The 21,037-nt window shown below is 41.0% G+C and overlaps 1 protein-coding gene across 2 annotated transcripts; it reads left to right on the forward strand.

Annotated features, from left to right (window-relative positions):
* The first annotated feature begins 5,253 nt into the window (after positions 1-5,253).
* Positions 5,254-18,121, forward strand: STX11 (syntaxin 11). Of its 2 annotated transcripts, none has more exons than XM_063153462.1 (3): positions 5,254-5,340; positions 13,030-13,227; positions 15,079-18,121. In XM_063153462.1, the coding sequence occupies exon 3, from the start codon at positions 15,084-15,086 to the stop codon at positions 15,948-15,950; it is 867 nt and encodes a 288-aa protein (XP_063009532.1). In that variant the 5' UTR covers positions 5,254-5,340; positions 13,030-13,227; positions 15,079-15,083; the 3' UTR covers positions 15,951-18,121. The 2 variants fall into 2 exon arrangements, with proteins under 2 accessions (XP_063009532.1, XP_063009531.1); XM_063153461.1 differs by lacking the exon at positions 5,254-5,340 and adding an exon at positions 11,890-12,912.
* The last annotated feature ends 2,916 nt before the right edge of the window (positions 18,122-21,037 follow it).

A 21,037-nucleotide genomic window follows, 5' to 3' on the forward strand; every position in this document is an offset into this window, starting at 1 on the left:
TGTGTCACGTACAATTTGCTTAGATACCATGTGCCTTGCCATTCACAGAGCATTCCAGGTAGCAATTGGTCATTACTGGGCTGTGAAATGAATTGCTCCCTGGCTGTGTATTCTTAAATTATCCCAAATAATTCTTCCCTCACCTTCAAATAAACAAAAAGCTTTTCTTTTTCTTCTCAGATCTGTAGCATGTCACTGCCATGCTACCCTTGGGAAGGTCTACCACAAGACATTTAGATCTAGCCACAAAGCCACCTGAAAGGTTTCCACATGTGCAGCATGCCTTCAGAAGAAGCCAGTCTGCAAGGGACAGGAACTCCCTGTGCACTTTGGGCAGGCTCCCCACCACTTCTGGCTGTTATATTGTTTGTTATTGAAAAGCACTGGCACCACAAATAACGTGATCCATCTACATGGCTGTATAAAATTTATGTTCACACAATTCTAGGATAGAATTGTTTTATTTCATCAAAACTTGGTGAGTTTTAGAAAGCAACACCTTTTCAATGAATGACTAATATGAAAAGGATGGTCTAAAAAAGTTATAGAAATGTCCTCATTTTGCAATAGCTCTCTTTGTGAAGGTCTATTTACTGTTTGCTTCACCCTTCTAAGCCATCTCAGGCTTCTAACCTCGGGGGGGAAAAAGCCCAACCCTTTTTATTACTGCCCAGGTACTTCTGCCTTCATATCTAATATACAACCTGGCCGTTTTCTCCTCAGAGAGTAGTGATGAGGGAAAAATAGAGCACGTATTTTTTGTCAATATGAACTTGCCCGAGAATCTGCTGTTAGTGGGACTATACCCAAATCTAAGTGCCTGCTATGTGCCTTCCTCCCCTTGTATCCCTCTTGAATCACATAAAGATGTCCCTGTCTCTGCTCTGACAGGTTGCAAAGTGCTCCCTGTACTGCAGAAGTTAACTCATCTCAGTTTTTGGGCATGCAAATGTACAGGAGAAAAAAAATACCTCACCCTGTCTGATAACAGGAGTTAGAATACACACCTTTACTGAAGTACAGGAACAGGGTTAGGTAAAACTTCTTATTAGGCCAACTGATGTGACCTGTGGGCTATGCTCTTGCATTCAAAAGCTGTGACAGCAGCAGAGAAATCCAGTGGCTTACCTGATAATCAACCAAACCTTCAGTTCCCAGAAATCAGTACTGTTCCATTGGCTCCAGTTAACCATGCGTGTTTACATCCGTCTGTGAAAGCATTTTGAATTTGTTAATTTATTTGTTACTAGCTTAATAAAACATGCTGGCACCTGCCATCATCTCTGAAGTCAACAGAAGTCCCAGGGCTATTTCCCATGCATCCAATCTGGCATTTGATACAGCCCTAACTAGATTAAGAACTTGTGTTTGGGTAATGAACTTTCAGAGCCATACATGAGTGCCAAGTTGAGGTTCACAAGGAATTCAGGGGCAAAACACCCAGGGCTGGCTTCACATGCCTTTGGGGCATAATTGGAGAAGAATGTTAAATACTTTCCTAAATAAGCAAGAGAGAAGGCCCTGGCACAGGGCATCCTCTGACTCCACAGCAATTACATCTGCACAGCTTTCAGCACTTCATCCTTTGTAGCACTCTTCTTCCTTCCTAATGAAGGAGAGAAAAGAAAAGCAAAAAGAAAAACATCTGCAGGGCTCAGTACCTAGAGCACTGTGTTATCCCTATGTAAATCCAAGTATCTCCATGGGTTTCAACAAAGAATTAAGGTGGATTTAGCTACCTGTGGAGATACTTGGCTTCTGAATTCTTCTCAGCACTCTACTCCTCATGTAGCAAAGAAAAATCTCTCTACATCAGCAAGATTTATTGATGAAGTTGTTCTGTAACGTTAGTAGCTTTTGTGAGAGGTTACAATGAAATATGAAAAGACGGAGCAGGAATGTTGGACATTTCTCAAGCTGGAAGTATCACAGCTGAAGACTCAGTTTCTCTGGTAAATGAATATAGTTAAAGAAATTTCTAGCATCAATCTTTTGGTGTCTCCCTTCAACTCATCTTGGCAATTGATAAATCATGTATGTCAGAATGACTCTACTGATCCATGAGGTTAAAAAGAAAAAAGTGAATTATCCAGGACCGTGAATCATTACTTTGATTGAATCAATGTGAGCTAGCTTACATCAGATCTGATTTTACCTTAGAAGAGGCACATGTGTACTGCACATCCAGTAAAGTGTATGTGAATTTTATGTGTCTGAGAATTGGCTCCAGGATACACAACTGAACTGGTAGCAATTTGCTCTGGTTTTAGCTAAACGTTTCACAAGTGTTGGCACTACTACAACTTCATACTGAAGCTAGTACAGATGTTATGGGCACAAACTGCTTTTCTGGAGATGGATAAGCTCCAGGAAAACACGGCTCTGTATGTCACCTGTATGTAAGTTGCCTGGTGAAAAAATTGGCATTATCCAGAGTTCCCAGATGCCCTGAGATGTTGGTCAACGGTAGCAAAGACAAATCTACATGTCCACATAATTTCTAATTTCTAATTTCTTGGGCTTTGGAAGAAACTCAATTTCCTGGCTGGAAATATCTTTAGAAGCATCACACACAGCAGAAAGATGATGGGTCTCTTTCATGCAGTGAAATCAGACTGAAATCAGACACATCCTCATGGTATTTTACATACATGAGAGTCCAATTCATTTATATATTACTTTTCACTACACATTTATGAGAACTGAAAGTAATTATGCCTGTTCTCTTTCTAGAGATGAGTGAATTGGAAGCAAAACCTGGCTCATTCAAAGCAATCACTCAAGAACTAGGTCAGGATTAGAAATCTTTAAGGAAAAATAATGCAACAGCTCTTCAGGAAAAAGAAAAAAGAACTGAAAGAGAGGCTTGCTGTCTGCAGATGTAGGGTACATTTATATTGCCCAAACTCCTTTAGAAACTTACTGGCATCTGTGATCCCAATACTAATGAGTTCTGCCTTTATCTATGTAAATTGAGTATTTACTTTCACTGGTAAACTACAAAGTGTTTATCTTACAATAAGAGATAGCAGAAAGTGAAAAAGAATTATGATGTCACTTTTGTAGCTTGGTATGTAATGCTGCTCAGGACTCATAGGAGAATAAGATTACAACACTGAAAATTCTTTATCTCTTATTTTGGAAAATCATTTTTCTCTGTCTAATCATTTCCATTATCAATCTACACTGTTCATGTTATTTCAGAAGAGATTGAAATGACCATAATACCCAAAACAAGTGTCTTTGGTACATATGATGATGGAACAATCTTTTCATATGACTCATGTGGTTTTGTTTCTTATAACACCATGCAAATGGACACCTTTTGTAAGATCTAGCAACATAATACACTCAAGAACTTCAGGACACTTGTTTGGCAATGGTGATTTTTTTTAGCTACCTATTTGTGTAGCTTAATTAGCAAAATTTCTATTAGAGTTTTGCACCTTTTTTTACCTCATGTCATCTAGTGGCAAAATCTGTAGAAATAATAAATTTCTCTCACTCTCCATTAGTTTCTAAGAAGACTAATATTTTAACAATATTGCTTCCTTGCCTGCTACTCAGCTACTGACATTTTTACTGAAGTCTCTCCCAAAGCAGGGGAGGCCTGACAGTCATCTCTTTGGTTTTCCATATCCTCCATATCCTGAATTACAGGGAAGATACCAGATGTTCCTAGATGAGCATTTTGCTCTTGACAGGATCATCAGACACATCAATCAATGCACCCATAGCTTTGCCTGTGCTGCAACAGCAGCAGGTTAGTTTGTAATTGTTGTTCCACGCCACACAAAGCCGCCTGTACCTTTGATTACCCATGACATTACATTAGCACCCAGCTCTGTTTCCAGCTCTGCTTGCATTAACAACACCAAACAACACTGAAGGCCCATTTGCTCTCTGTGGTGCAGGGGCAAGGAGAAGACTCCCTGCTCACATGTGAGGATGCTGCAGCTGGTCTCACAAAGCAGCAGCCTGGAAGAGAAAACCTACTCACAATTCAGTGCCTTCAGGTAGTTTTAGGGAACTGGTGAGAACCATGCACCTAAATTTTTCTCCAGCATCAAGGTCTAAGAAAAAAGTCCCAGCAAAGTGCCCAGGGTAGTGCTGGATTTTTCAAGGTAAAAGAGCCTTTCTGTCAGGTATATTTTTAACTAACCTTTAACCATAAAACCTCAAATATTTTCCTTTTACTTATATTTTTTCCTGACACAAAGACAGCAGAGAAAATAAAGAGGGAGGAAGCTTCCTACATCTCTGCAATTGTCTCCATCATGACAGAATTTGTTCTCGGTCACGCAGGGTGGGATTGGTGTAGTGTAAGAAATTTTGGAGCCTTATGACTGATGACTGCTCAGGAAACCACAGTTGCTCTTTTAGCTACTTCTCAGCACCAACAAAAAAAATAACTTCTATATTTTAAAATTTTCAGATTCAAATTACATTCGAGCTTTATGATGAAAAGGAGAAAAAAGTATATGTCCAAGATTTTCAAGAAAAACAAAAACTTCCCATCTCAGAAAGAGTTGAACAATCTCTATAACTACTTGTGTGGCTAGTTAATGTGTATAATTACCATGTACCAAACATTGTGACACCAGAGTTTTGTTAGCTTTTATTCAGTTAGAATGAAGGGGAAGCTGTTGGGTTTTTTTCCCTCAGGAAGTCACAACGCAAAAAAGGACTTAATTTGACCCAAACTCTGAAGCATGACGTGAAGAGCGCATCTCCCTCACACTAAGCAGCGGCAATTTGAATTACAGAATCACAGAGTCGGAAAGCCCCCGCTTGCCGGCGGGGAGGCGAGGACGAGAAAGGTCAGGGCAGGTCCGCGGGGACGACGGCGAAGCGACGGGCCAGCTCACCGCGCCCCCGTTTCCCGGCACCCACGGACGGACTTTCCCCGCGCCGGGCACCGACGCGAACCGCGCGTCTTCCCACGGGCACGGGAGGGGCGGGGCGCCGCCATGCAAATCAGGCCCTCGCAGCCAATCGGCGGGCGAGCCGGCCGGAGGGGTGGGGCGCTCCGCTCCGCGGGGATGAGCGCTCGCCTCGACGGTGCGGGCTCTGCGGCGGCACCGGCACCTCCGACACCGACACCTCCGACACCGACACCGCCGATACCGACACCGCCGATACCGACACCTCCGATACCGACACCTCCGACACCGGCACCTCCGACACCGACACTTTCGGAACCGGCACCTCCGACACCGACACCTCCGACACCGACACTTTCGGAACCGGCACCTCCGACACCGACACTTTCGGAACCGGCACCTCGGGGAGCGGCGCGGGCGGAGCGGCACAGGAGCGGCCGGACTGCCCGTCCCGAGGGTGAGTGCCTGCCGGGACGGGGGAGGACGAGACAGCGCTTTCCTCGGGGCCACGCAGGGTTTGGTTTCTTCACCCCGGGCACAGCCGGTGCTGGCTCCCGGGACGGGGGCATAGCCGTATTCCCGAGCTGCCCTGAGCATCCGCTGGAGTTCCCGGACGCCGAGGGCAGTGCTGGGAGCCCGGATTAGCCGCCCCTTCTCGGGCTGTCGGGGCGCTCGGCACCTCGGTTTTACCTACGAGCAGAGGAAACTGCCCCTTTTGAGTCGAGTGACAAAGTGTGAAACCCGGAGACAGGAGAGATATTGGGATATGCGAACTGGGCTTTTGGGTCCGAAGATGCCTAGCCCTGGTCCTCATAGAATACAAAAGGGATGGCTGGGTTTTCACAGAATGAGAGAAAAACAGAGGCACTTTCAAATATATGTCTGCATTCCCACTGCCTTGTTTGTCTGGCTTAAGGAGTATTAACATTTTATTCATAGTGCTCATACATGGTTATGAATAGCTCCACAACCGATTTGACAGAAAATTGGTTTAAATGCAAAATATGATAGCTTTTCCTTTGTTCTTGAGTGTCATCATGGCAGATCTAGAAGTGGGTGCAAAAGTTAGTGTTCTTTGATTGCTTCCGATTAAATTGATACTCATTTCCTTCCTACCAAGAAGAACTGGCCCTTGTGAATGTCTGAGATAACTACATGTCACTCTGATACTGAGAAAGGAAATGACTAGAATAACAGCACTGGCCAAAAACGGACGCTTGCACTTCTTGTTCCTGTTCCTTAAAGGGTATTTTAACAAATGTCTTTAACGCTGTCAGGTATCAAAATGGCAAACTATGACTTTCTAGGATAAGAATACAATTTGAATGATGATGCTTTCTTATCATTGCTGATACGTGCTATTTAAATAGTGATGAGACTACAAGATGACCATAATATTTTTTTTAATTCAAAATAGACCAGAAGTCTAGCAGATGAACAGGATAAATGTCATCATTAGGAAAGGATGTTTTGGGTGTCCAACTCCTCTGATGACCTTTTTTCTCTGACTGCCTTGTATGCCCACTGCTCTGAAACTGAAATTGTGTGTTCAGTCATATGATATCTGGTGGTTTGGCTGAGGCTAAAACTGCAAGATACACTCTGTTGTTGAAAGACATCTCCATGACGAAAGTAAGCATGGTACAGAAGATCTCTTGAGACATTAAAATGAGTAAAATGTAGTACCTTCTGGGCACTGATAGATAAATATGATGCTATGGAATGCAGCTGCATGCTCTGTCAGTGCTGGAGAATTGGGGTGCTGTGGGATTAGGCTCCATGTGTGACATCTTTCACTATACTAACAGTAACCAAGACCTTCTTCAGAAGGAGAAATTGTAGTTGCCACTGGTGCATAAATAATCAAGAAAGAAGATAATCTGCTGCATGAAAAGAGCCACCTAAATTTCTCCCCAGCATGGGCAGCTCTCTGTGGACAAACACTTTGTGCTGGACCCACAGTGACACTGGGGATGAGGGCATGGAGCAAATCCTGGGAATGCAGGGCCACTGTGGGACTGTAAGACATTTCTTTATCCATTTGGTGCACTGCAGCTGTGCACCTCAATCAGGCCTGAGAGGGCTTTCTGTGTCTTCTCTCTTTCTGTCAAGGAAGAAGGTCCCACAGTGCTTCCACAGAGAAGTGGTCTAATTTTCAGTAAGGCACAGCCAGTTCAAAGTAGGCCTTGTGAAAGAAATTGATTACTTTGTGTGTTTCCAGTGTCAACACAGTGTCATCTCCCTTTCCACAGAAAACTCCTTTTATGTCTTGGAGTACTGTCTCTCCCTCCCTGGTCTTCTGAATTAAATGAAGATAATTCCTTCTGCTCTTCTTTCTCCAGGAGTGTATTTTCTAAAATGTTTGGAGACAATTATATACCAAATATGCTTCCTTTGACTTTCCTAATGTGATAACTGTTTCAGGATGCACTTTTCCAACTGAGGCCTTATCTATGCCAAGCAGAGTAAAACCAGTCCTTCCCAAGCCATCTCTCATTTAAGACATTAGGTTTTGGGTTTTTTACAATGACCCTATATTGTGAGCTTGTTTTGTGGCTTGCAATCAGCTATAACCTCACCAATGCCTTCCTACTGCCAAACTAGGTGTTTCCTACTTTATATTTGTGTGAATAATTTTATCTAAATTGTGGTAGGCTTGACTATATTGAATTTTGTTTTCTTTTTGTTAATTCTTCTCTTACTGTCAAGATCACCTTAAATTCTCATAAATTCTCCTTCCCTGCCCTCACCAAATGCTTGCTTCTACTCCCTTCCACTTCAGTGTCACCTGGAGACTGTACAAGCTCGTGTTTGGTTTCACTCTCCAAGTCACTAATGGAAAATATGGATAATCTCTGAGTGTGACAGATACCCATCCTAATGCTGATATGTTCAAAACCAGTTGTGATGGTGAGAAGGCAACTGCTGTGTCAAATATGCTGGACCAGATACACTTTCCATTATCTTTTATCTGGCCCATCCATTTTCTTTGACTCTGGTCATTCCTGTAGTTCAAGGATGACAAAACATGGTGCAGAAGTTACTGAGGCAATGTTAGCTTGATCCAGTAAACCCATCTCAGTGCCAAATCTGGGGTTACCACTTTTTGCAGTGAAGCCATTTTTGGTTATGCTTGCATTTTGGGTTATTCCCCAAGATGTGGCCATGAACCAGCTCTGGTGAGGAACACCATTCCCAGGGTTTGGCCTAGGGCTGGCTCCTGGGAACCCCCTGTTGGGTAGTGGGGGTGCTCTACATGAGGGGAGCGGAACAATTTGGTTTTTATCTCTGCTTTGATAGGCTAGATGAGCTATCAAGACACTCTACACTATCAGCAAGAGCTCTCACACAGTGCTTGACACATATCTAGATAAAACTACAAGTAGTTTTATCAGAGAGAGAATGTCACATATCTTGACTTTCAAAGGCTTATCATGTGTGCAGCTTTTGCCTAATCTGTTATGGCAATTAACCCCTTAATTGCGCGGATTATTCTCAACAAACTCTTATTCACAGAAGTGAAGGAATTACTTCATAGTCCAGCTTTTCCTGCTATGTCTTTTCCCTGTGCTGTTTTTGTGGTATTGACAACTCACTTATTTTTGAAAGCAAGAATTAAGCTTGTTTGAGCTTTTGATATGCACAATCAGGTGTGTTCCTAATTACATCCATATCTTGTCTCAACTTCACTGGTGCTTTGAATGGGCCTGTAAACACCCACGAGCTGCTAAGTAGTGTAACTACCATAAAGCCTGACATGGCTTGGGGCTGTGGGTACGAATGTGTGGCTGGCTATAAGGGTTATTTCCTGGCTGGAACTAGTTTGATGCAGATACAGTTGTGTAGATTTTGCAATAGAATCCCAAACTGAGCCTCATGTGTACTGGCCCACATAGCCAAATACCAAGGAAACACCCTGTATTTAACCTTAAAGGAATTTTTTTAAAGTCAAGAGTACTTGGTCTCAGATTATAACACTTTATCACAAGTCTTAAATGTATGTGTTTTTCAAATAATAATGCAGTCGTGCTAATTTAAAAACGTCAGTAAAACTTGTTTCTTCTGACTGATGATCACATGCAACCTCATATTTCTATTTGCATGCCAACATAATGTCTTAATCACTTGTAAATACCACAGTGTGGTAGCAATAGTAGTTATATACATGTGGCATGTGCACAGCTATTTCGCTGAGCCAATGTGTTCCAGGGAAGCCGAGGTGATTAATTAGCTAATGTATATTCTCATGGTGCTGTGGTGCCAGCACTGCCTGTGACTGTGCTGTCTGATTGCCCTGCACCGTGACCTGTAATGATGCCGAGCTGTAGTAATTGCCAAGAAATGCACAGATGGCTGTCTCACTGCTTGTATTAAGTGCTATGGATCTGTCTTAACCATTTGCCAAGCCCTTGGAGGTACAGTTCACACTCACCTTGTCTCTAGGCCAGTTTTACCTGAAGACCTTGGTACTGAAAACCAGTGAAGATGGAGAAACTTTTTTAGTCCATAATCCTCTTACCTCTGCTCCCCACCTCACCCAAACAACACCAAATCTAGTTAAAATTGCTCATTTATGTGACTTGTGAGGAAAATGTCAAGAGGAGATACCAAGAATCCATTTTATCTATCCAGTATTGAAAGTTTGTCAGTGGTGATCCATAGTTCTCCAGTGGAAATTTAGACAACCTAGCAGTCAACCCATGTAAAACAAGCTGACTTTTTCAATGCAAGAATGTTTACTTTCATGGCTACTGAGTAATAACAAGTTAAAATATCAGATTTTTTTGTCAGTCTTATCATAAATATGTGAAAAATGGCATATTATAGTGCATTTAATGCATACCAGCAGTGTCTCCTAGTTTTGATACTAATGTCTGGAAAAGCTGGTAACCAGTCCACAGAAAACACCAGGATGGTTACTCTATTCAATACATCTGTGAAGTACGAGATGCACCCTAGATTCTTCCATTTATAATATGCTGTCATACAAAAACTGAGAGATCTTTTCTGTTGAAGAGATTGAATACTGGTAAAGAAACTGAGATAGTAAAAGAAGAACCTCCAAAGCTATCAGTATTCTAGAAATTATTGCCTAATTTCTTTCTATTAGAGGCAACAATCAGAATCAGTTTCCCCCCTAGGTTTTTCCTAGACTTTATGGTAGGAAAGGAACTAGTGGAGACTTGGAGTTTCTGCCAGATGCAGAAGTAGCCTGCAAAGAATGGAGTCATCCCTACTTCTCTGAATATATCAGCTTGTAATAAATAACTTGTCCTGGCACAGGGCTGGGATTTTTTGGGAAAAAATAATATCCTGAGACATTTGTAACTGCAGATATTTTTCTCTAGGGTGATGGAAAGTTTAAGGGTGGTTTTCTGCTGTACGCAGTCTTTGATGAGCCTATGAGCTGGGTAGTGTAGTCTTCAGATACACTTGCAACTTCTTGATGGATTTCTGTAGCTTTATAACTGGCATTCAGTGTTAACTGATGGATTTTAATTCCTGAATACATTTTGTCTATTTTTAAACATTGTGAAATGCAAAAAATTCCAGAGAGGATAACTTCCTTTCAGTGAGGCCACAAAAAGATTTTGAACTGCTGATCTCTGTCATAGTTGTTAATCTTAGGGTTAGTACACATATGTGATCTTAGAACAGCTTCAGAAGGCAAACTGTCCTAATCATTAGATTATAACTTTTTTGTTTCAGGCTCTTACAAAGGAGAAGAGAGAAAAAAAGATGAATAATTTGAAAAATTCAAGCCTGCTGTGCCACCTGTGATGGGCATGGTTGGGAAGACAGGGAATTTGGACTGAAAAGATGACTAGTACTCTGCTATAAGCCAGTTACTCTTCTGGAAAGATGAGTAGCCTACTGTTTTAACCTACTGTTAAAAAAAAAAAAAGTCTTTTCCCCAAGTTAATTAATATTGTCAAATTGGGCAACAGATACCAAGCAAAAATAGTAGTTCTGGTTTAAGACAATTGTTTACAAAACAGATAGCTACTAGAAAATTATTAAATCCGAGATTCCAACTCTTCAACAAAAGGCTTCAGCTAAATTTAACACTATTTTAACCTATGCATGACTTGTATTGTAGTGCAACAGCAGCACTCCATTTGCCTTGGAATGCAGTGAGTTCAATTCAGCAAGTCCATCTGAGTAGATTTCCATCAATACTACATGCTCTACAAGCCATATGGGAAGTCACTGAAATGTGCTGACACATACTTAGCTATGAAGTAATTTTGCCTAAGAGCAGGTATTTCCTAATTGCTCACCACTTGTTTTTTGGGTCATGTCTATTGTGTGTCATGCAATAAAATCACATGTCATTCAGAGCCAGGATGAGCCATGTGGGTTCCTTTTACCTTCCAAGGGCGAGAAGAACTACTGACAGAAATTATTTTTAACTGACTTGTTTTGAAATATCTGTTGTTCCTCAAACAACTGAAGGAAAAGCTTAATCTTGTAAGGCCCTAGTCAAGGCTGAAAAGATTACTGACTAGACTTTTGGTAAGCCACAAGATGGTATTAAGTAGCAGCTGCCATTTATAAATGCTGCAAGAAGAAAAAAATGTACACTGCCTTCCTTCCCAGCAGCTGGCCATGAAATATGGATGCAGTGCTGAAACTGCTTCATCATTTCACCATTTTTCCCCAGGCTCTGATCACAGAACCATAGAATATCTGAGCTGGAAGGAACACACAAGGATCATTGAGCCCAAGTCCTATGTGAACAGCCCATATGGGGATAAAGTGTGGATATACAAATGTTAAAGCTAAGATAAACCTAAGTGTGTAATTCATTTGTTTCTATAAAAATAACTTTTTATCCTTAGATTATTTCTGCATAGTTAACAGGCTTCAAAACATTTGCATGGCAATGTTAGGCAATGTTTGTAGGGCTCCCTTTTGTATGTGTATGGGGCTAACAGAAAGGGGGTGTATACACATGCATAGTTTTTGATTTTTAGAGTGGATTTTCTTTTTGTCTGAAATCCCATGTCATACACAGTTGTCTGGAGCTGCAGTCTTATTGCAACAGGACAATTTGTATGTTTCTCATGCATCATGGGAAAGCTTGTCACGGTGGTGATTAATACCAGTAAGTAGCACAGTAACATGAAAAGATGAGCACTGAACATGCCCTCAGCTGACTGTACTTGTTGGGTATTTGCCTTCAAAGTTGTAACCTCTGCAGTCATCACCTGGCCTGTATTTCCTGTGGGTGTGTTTGGGGGTACACATCATGATGGACTTGAAGAAGGAACCTCATATTTACAAGGACAGATTTATCTAGCCCAAAAATATAAATGGAAGTACATGTTCCAATTTGAATATATGTTGCATTTTAAAATATAATAAAACTGACAGCTAATCTATTAAACTTCACAGTCTTAGAATTAAGGCAGTTGCACTTGCACTTGCAGTTGTTACTCCAGAGTAGTTGCTGTCTTGATATTCTAATGTGATATTCTAATGTGTTAGATGTCTCTTATATAGACTTGTGCAAGTCGTTGAATATATTTAATGTTCAATGGTCAGCTTAGCAAACTTTTTATCTAAGGCTAATTACCAGAAAAATTTAGACAGGACCTTTGAACATTGTCTAATCCAGGCCTGCTCAAAACACACACAGGCATTTTAGGTTGCTGAGGGCCATGTCAAGTAGAGTTTTAAATATCTTCAAGGATGCTGATTCCAAAACTTCTCTGGGCACCTTTTCCATGGCTTCTAAATGTTTGGGGTTTTCTTTTTTTTTTTCCTTCCCCCATTTCTCATATCTGGCTGGCTCTTCTCTTGTTTCCACGTAGGTCTGTTGCATCTTGTGCTATTGCTGTACATTTCCATGAAGGGAAAATGCCTTGCATTATGCAGTTAAGTGATGGCAACACTTAAATAGATGGCATCCGTTTGTTAGGACAAAAGTGTGAACACTTTGGCTGTGGAGACATATCCCAGACAGATACAGGTCCTCAATGCAGAGCTAAAAGATGCTAATGTTGACCACCTTAAACATGTTTCGGTATGTAGATACAAATAATGTAGGCTTTTAGAACTAAGTACTGGGGAGCTGGGAAAACCCAGGGTGAAGATTGCAAGTGCAACTGCAACTTGGTCCCTCTGTTCTGCTTACAACTAGACTCTACTGCATCTGCTGGATCACAGAGATTGTGTGTGTGCTGTCCATGTCACTGGAGAGGAGCTCTGCACAAGTGGCCTTGATCCATGTGCTCGTTCACTGATGTCCAGCTTGTTCCTTCGCGATCTGACTCAGCAAAGTGCTCAAGGCTTGCAGCAGTGACTGAAGTCAGAAGGGGCTGACTTTTGAAGATTCCAGGTACAAAGAATTGTGCTTGAAGTGTCTCAAGTGGTCATTGTAAATTATCAAGAGTATATCACTATTGCCCTTAATGACTCTGGGCTGAAACCTGACTGTGGGGCTGTTAGATCTGCCTTTCCCCAAACAACTGGTAGGAGTTTATGGAACTTTCCACAGATTTTGCAGGGGAAATCCCCGAGGAAATGAACAGTAATTACATAGTCTATGAGATAGTGTGAACCGAATGATGAATATTAAATTTTATGTTGTACAACTTTTATTCAGCACATGCAGGCTCTAGGCAAATCCTTGGTGGAAGTGATAGTGCACAGGGCAGTGTTTAATTGCATGATCTTCTTGTATCCAGGCAGCACTGTGGTGCAATCCAAGGCAGCACTTGACAGGTCCTTACTCTTCTTAAAATGTTTGACTTTTTAACCTTTACTGTTGTATTAAAGAAAAAAGCAATATTTTTAGAGATGCTGCAGAATTAGTGTACACATGAATTTACTACAGCATTTTCATGTTTTGAATTACTATGTATTTGCTTCTCCATTTCTTCCTGGGGAAGGAAGAGTAGACCTGCTCTTACAAAATTATGAATTTATTACACAGGAGCTTTACTCAGTGTTTGCTTGACAAAGAAAACACAAAGTGAAGTAATTGTCGAGACAGTTGTTACTATGCTCTCTGTAGAAGGCTGATGATATTTAATTTTTATTAAGTTTAAGGAATGGTAAGCACAAAGTTCACAGAATTGCAAAATTGTTAGGGTTGGAAGGGACTTTGGAGATCATTTAGTCCAAATCCCTGCCAAGACAGGCTCATGTAAATCGAGTGACACAGAAATGTGTCCAGTGGATTTTGAATGCCTCCAGAGAGGGAGAGTCCATGACCTCCCTGGGCAGCCTCTGCCACTCTCCATGTAGAGAAGTTTTTCCTTGTGTTGAAATGAAACTTCTTGTGTTTCAGTTTATCGACATTTTTCTTTGTTGTGTTCCTGGGTACCACTGAAAAGAGTCTGGCACCATCCCCTTGGCACCTGCCTTTGACATATTTATGTGTTGATCAGATCCACTCTCGGTCTTCTCCTTTCTAGACTAAATAGGCCCAGCTCCTGCAGTCTCTCCTCATAAGAGAGATGCTCCACACCCCTAATTGTTGATGTCTAATACTCTATGGTCAATGATAGCATCTGGAGACACTAAAATTGCCTTTTTTTCTTTTTCTTTTTTTTAGCTCTTCTTCTCCCCCTATCGTCTTGATACTTTCTACACCATTTTTGGAAACTTTTCTTTCCCAACTGTATCAGTAAATGTCATTTCTCTTCCTGAGATGCTTCTTAGTATTCTCCCAGGAAAAGCAAACTTAAAATGGGGGAAGCCCTGTGACATTTTGGGCAGTTGATGTAATGAGGGATCAGGAGCTAGAGGAGATTTCTCTAGTGAGCAGTAGTGGAAGGTGTTCAGTTATTAACATGTCTACAGATGCTGATAGCTGAAGGCTTACTATCAGGAGTCTGGTTTTCCTCTCCAAGTAAAAGACTGGCATTTTGTGGGGAGTTTGGGACTGTCCTACTATTCTTTTTGATTTGTCTTAAGGATTTATTGTCTTCTTTCCTGCAGTTTTGTTTCTAAACTTGTACCTTCTAGAACAGTGCTCTAGCAGAGTTTTGGATGTGATATCCATCACTGTATAAAATACTGTGAACAAATTTAAAATCTAGTATTTTGGGTTATCTTTGATGAATTACGTTTGTTATCTATGATTTAGTTATCACCATGATGTAGCTATTAGTTACAAATTTTCAACTCTTTTAAGCAATGTTTTAGATACTTCAAACTCATTCCTCCTGTTCCTGTTTTACAGGCAGGATGAAAGACCGTTTAAGTGAGCTGCGTGAATTTGCCAGGTTACACAACCAGCAATTTTCTGATAGTGATGATGATGAGAATTCACCCCAGGATATTCTCCTTTATGAGACGGATTATGCCTTGGAAATCCTTCATAAGGACATACAGAGCATCCGGGCAGAAAACGACCACCTAAAAGCGGATGTCAGCCGCCTCAGAAAGCAAAACACCCGCTTCCTCACCTCCATGCGCCGCCTTAGCAGCATCAAACGAGACACTAATTGTATTGCCAGAGACATTAAGAGCCGTGGAGAGAGCATCCACAGGAAACTGCAGGTAATGAGAGACTTCTGTGAAGATGCAATAACCAAATATGGAGCTATGTCTGTCATTGCCAGGGTGGCGAAGAACCACTACGTTGACCTCATGCACACATTTCAGGACGCTATGTTTGATTACAATGCAGCGGAGATGAACCAGCGGGAGAACTGCAAGATCCGAATTCAGCGGCAGCTGGAGATCATGGGCAAGGACGTTTCTGGGCACCAGATTGAGGAGATGATTGAGCAAGGCAAATGGGATGTCTTCTCCGAGAATCTCTTGTCGGATGTCAAGGGAGCTCGCGCAGCCTTGAATGAGATAGAGACGCGGCACAAGGAGCTGGTGAAGCTGGAAGGTCGTATTAAGGAAGTTCACGAGCTCTTTCTGCAGGTGGCCCTGCTGGTGGAGGAACAGGCAGACACCTTTGATGTTATTGAGATTAATATGCAAAATGTTGAGGACTATGTAGGAGATGCTAAAGACCAAGTGAAAAGAGCTTTGGAATACAGGAGAAAACATCCCCTCAGAACAATCCTCTGCTGTTGCATATCATGTTGCAGAAGGTGATGGTCCCACTGGAGCTATCACAGACTGACTTGAATGTCTTCAAAATTAGGTGTTCTTTCCAGAGACTTTTCTGTAATGACAAGCCCTAGAAATAGGGGGGAGATTTTGCAGTTGGTTTTATTCATTGCCTGTTTACTAAATGTGCTGAAGGCTGTTTGTATTTATGAACTCTTAGAAATGTTGATAAAACTATTTTTAATGTAATTTTTATTGAAAGGTCCTGTTACTGTATCTAGAGATGCAATATCTCTACAGTGATACTCGTTTCATATAGGCAAGAAAGAAGAATGAATAACTTATCCCAGGGAAGATGAATACTTTTAAGAAGTAACTTTATTCTTATTTGTTGAAGTGAGGCTGCAGGCAGTGAAACCTTATTGCCTGGGGCAGCACAGTACACCACAGAATCAGGAGGTTTCAGTTTTAACTAGTTTGGAGCCTGCTTGATACAAATTTGACAAAATACTGAGCCTGGAGCAGGGCACAGAACTAGTTTCTCTTTCAACTTGATTTTCAGCTGTCTGGGATCTTAACAGAAGTGGCTGCACCTTAAATGTTAATATGCACATTTTGCTCTATTTGTGTGCAAGTGACTGCTTTTTTCCATTGAGTATCCAGCTATCTCAAGGCAGCTAAAAGCACTGCAACACAGGTATCTCACTTTTAACTTGAACTGCTCTCACCTCTCAGTTTCAAACCTGCCACGCTTTCATGTTCTGATGACACTGGCATTTTTCTAATTGGGATTTTTCTGCCAATTAACACTTCATCCAGGGGAGAAACATGAGGTGGCCTTCTGCAGAAACCTGTATAAGACGACAACAGCTGTGGGGTTGAGGAAACATTTTAGTGTCTCCTGTACAGGCATGTACATAGAAGCCATTTTAGTGGAATGACTGGCCTGTCAGTACACTTTTATTTTTTATAAGCATTGACCAAATATGGATTTTTTCTATATCTATTTTAAATAAGATGAAGGATTAAATTTTTTTAATATGCATTTTTACTTGTGTACAAAAAATTTTGACTTTTCCCCAATTGTTGGGAAATCTCCACCAGGGAAAGCGAACAGAAGTATTTCTTCAGTACACTTGAAGAAAAAAGAAAACAGTTTCATGCCATTTCAGTGCTCTTTTTAACCTTCAAAGGAAACTCTCCTTTTGTGAGAGTCTGCCCTTACACAAGGGCAAATCAGAAGGTTTGGAGTATTGCAAGGAAATAAAAAATGTGCAGTCCTGGTAAGCACTGAGCATTGTCAGTGGAACATATTCATAGAGTGTGGTGATTGATCACAGCTCCTGCTTCTGGAGATTTTCCAAATATATTTCTAGGTGACTTCCTGATACACTGTGATCTATTGCTATCCTTTGAAATAATGCAGGACATTTTTTCAGATTTTTTTTTAACTAATGGTCCTATTTGTACCAATTTTAATAAATATATTTAAACATTTCAAATATTTTGTATTTGGGAGTATTCCTCAGATGTGCATACATGTACACCTTCCTGCACCAGTTGCAGTGAAACATCTCCCTTCTTACCTTTTGCACCCTGATTTTATGTGTGAAAAAAACCCCCAAACATTTATTACTATTTGTATTAATATAACAAAACAGCAAAATAAATCCAGCTTCCAAGCTTTTGTGTCTGACTGGGAAACAATTTTAGCCAGACAGACTTTTGCACACAAATAGAAACTAAAGGGATAACTTTTCTCAGAATGTGATTGTCCCTTTTGCTGTAGCACCTGTCTCTAATAACATGGAAGAGTGAGGAACACAGATCTCCTAACCATAAGATATTTTTATATTCAGTGGTGTACTGGTGATATATCAGTGTTATGCTTGTCTGAGGACGTCTCCAGTGAGGTGTTCAAACTTGAAGTGGGAGAAAGAAGGGTGATAAGCTGGGACCACAGCCAGGGGCTTTGGTGCCACTCAAGAAGACAAAGTTGTTTACTCTGTAGGTTCTGCCATTAAGTCAGTGGAACTGTGCATTCCTCCAAGAGTCAGCATGTGGGGATAAATCAATGAAGAATTAAATACTGTATTTCCTTTCACATGCACATTCCTAGCACTTGCCAATGTTTTTAATAAAAATTATGTACATTTTTTTTTGTGCTGGTTCCTTTTTTGCATCTACAATTGGAATAAAAGATTTAATAAGAAAAATTGAAAGTGCAGAGTGTTGCGCATTGAATCTGCAATAATGTTTTGCATTGTCAAAGTTCAGTTTAAAAGTTGCTAAATTATGAGTCAGTAAAAGGAGATTAAACAAGGCCTAGAAAAAAAAGGAGTCCCAATATTTGTTGCATTAGTAAATGAAATGTGTTGCAAATTGACAGACTATTGTTTTTTCCCTAAAAATCCTAAGAAAAATGAGTTTCATGCATTCTAAGATGATTCTCTAGTTTAAAAAAATCAAATTTATTCTGGCAGTTTTGAGAGACCTCAATGACTTCACTAGTAGATATGCAAAACTAGTATTCAAATCTTTAGTTTGATTTGAGGCACAAGGAAAGAGAGCAGAAAGAAAAGGTAATGGTAGACCTTCTCTCCTGACTTAGGCCGTTGCTGTAGGGAAAAAAATGAGAATTAGTCAAAAACCAACCTGATACCTTTTAAAACTTAAGCTATTTTTAAGATGCACTGTGAGTTGAGAGACACTTAAAAATTACTTTCAGTAACAGAAGCAATCATTCTGTCATTCTCTTCCTTGCAAACATGTCCATTGCTTAATACTTTGGGGTTTTTTCTACCCTTCATTTATGTAAGAACTCAAATTTAGCCAGCCCATGAACTTGCCTAATCACAGTTGAACAGACTTTTGAAAAAAAACTGGTCACGCTATAGCGCAAGAACTCATGCCACACAGGATGAGTGGAAGAAGATGATAAAAGTTGTTTGATAATATGTTAGCATACTAATAACAGAAGCTGCAGAATGGACATCTGGGGAAAGCTGCCTCCTCCTTCTGAAAGTCAGCACAACTCCCATGTAGATGTGTGTAGCACATTCTATAGGTTGGTAGGGTTTTTTTCCCCTCTTCCCTCATATGGTAAACACTTAAACCGGGTTTGAGGGGTGAGGAAGTTAAAATCTGACAGGGGATGTTTTAGCTTTTAGGATTGCTGTTACTTTGGTTTTGTTTCCTACTGAAGCTGAAGCTTCACAACCCATACCACCAGTCAGCCACTGTGGTGGTGTTTGCAGGGGTCCCACGACAAGGGAAGAGACAGGAATCTTGACTCCATGTTTCAGAAGACTGATTTTTTATTTTATGATATATATTATAAGAAAATGATATATTAAGACTTAATAAAGAACAGAAGAAAGGATTTAATCAGAAGACTAGCAAGGAATAGAGAAGGAATGGAATTATAATAAAATCTTGTGACTGACCAGAGAGTCTGAGACAGCTGGGCTGTGATTGGCCATTAATTAGAAACAAGGACATGAGACCAATCAAAGACGCACCTGTTGCATTCTACAGCAGCAAATAATTATTGTTTTTCTTTTCCTCTGAGGCTTCTCAGCTTCTCAGGAGAAAAATCCTGGCAAAGGGATTTTTCAGAAAATATCATGGCGACAACCAACCAGTCCTTTCTGAGGAGGACAAAGAGGAACTGGCAACCAGGGACACTTTGCTACTTCTAAAATATGTAAGACAGCACAGCATAGATATAAAAGAGACAAAAAAATTCCCCTATTACAAAATATAATTTTAATATGTAATGGATATGCATATGGGTTTCCATTTCATCTTGAGGGACATTTTTTTTTTTAATCATGGGTTTCATTTTACAGAAATGGCAGAGGGACAATTGCTTCCTCAAAATGAAGGACCAGACTGTGGACACACACATGAGCAGATATCTCTGCCACATGTCTTGGGAGAAACTTCTTGAACTAAAGAGATCGTGCTTAAGATCCAGATTTATTTTTTTCTGGAAGCTGAACTGAGTAGCTATGCTAAACTGCTGCTTTTTTAATCTAACCTGCATTAAAGATGTTTTGAATGCACAACCCAATTTTTATAATTTCTTGCAAACAAAACATGGTTGTCTAGATTTTTGAACTATGGTAGCTATTTAAATTGATTTGAAAAAGGAAAGAGCTACTTGTGGTTCTATCTCTAGGAAGGTATCACAGATATAATGAAGGCAGGAAACAGTGTAATTTAATAGATACTGTATGTGGCAATTCTGGTTAATAAATTTCCAATGCAATGGGATTTTCACAGGGAGCCATGCTGTTTGTTTCTCTAATATGTAAGAAGGCAACAGCAGATCCGTCTTCTTCCACGTTTTTAGCATATTATGTAGTGTCTTCATTATGGTTGAGCCAAAGCAAGGAAGAGCCAGCAGAAGACAGCGTCACCGTGCCCTACTGTGCACACATTGTCAGGGCACCAAGTCTGCACAAGAAAAAGCAACATTTTACTGTGTTTCTTAGAAATGGTGTTAGATCTGAACAGAAAAGTAAAAAACCTGACAGTGTTTCTCTACTCAATATTTTGCTGAAAGGCGCAACCCTACTGAACAGAGAACTACGGCATGCCACTCATTTCAAGGCAATGATACGGCATGGCAAGTTCCATTGGAAGAGCTGTTCTTTTATTCATGAGCTCTCGGGTGTGAATAACACGTATGGTACGTGGGAAGTATTCTCCCTCACAAGCACGCCTAGTGTCCCGAGGGTCTCTGAGCACTAAGAGCTGAGGAGCTCAGGCACCACCTGCACCTGCAAACTCGGGCCCCAGAGCCCTTGCAGGGGTCAGGGACATCCAGGGTGTCCAACACCCGAGCAGGAGGTGAGCTCCTGTTCTCCTTGCGGGGAAGCAGCCGGCCTCCGCCTGCCTCCTGGCACAGGCCCGTGTCCTCAGCCTGGGCTGTGTGGAATATGTTCCTCACACCTCAAAGGTGCCAAAGTTTGGTGCCATGCAGGATGTCCGTATCCTCCGCTGGAAAATAGCAGCGAGAGTAGGAGCCAGTGCCAGGGGTAAAGTCAGCGAAGCGACACTTTCCCATTTCCCTCTGCTGCAGGGAAGGAGGGGGAGGTCCCAGCGCAGGCAGTAACCGGGAATAT

This window comes from Melospiza melodia, chromosome 3 (assembly GCF_035770615.1).
Source record: "Melospiza melodia melodia isolate bMelMel2 chromosome 3, bMelMel2.pri, whole genome shotgun sequence".
Taxonomy (NCBI): domain Eukaryota; kingdom Metazoa; phylum Chordata; class Aves; order Passeriformes; family Passerellidae; genus Melospiza; species Melospiza melodia.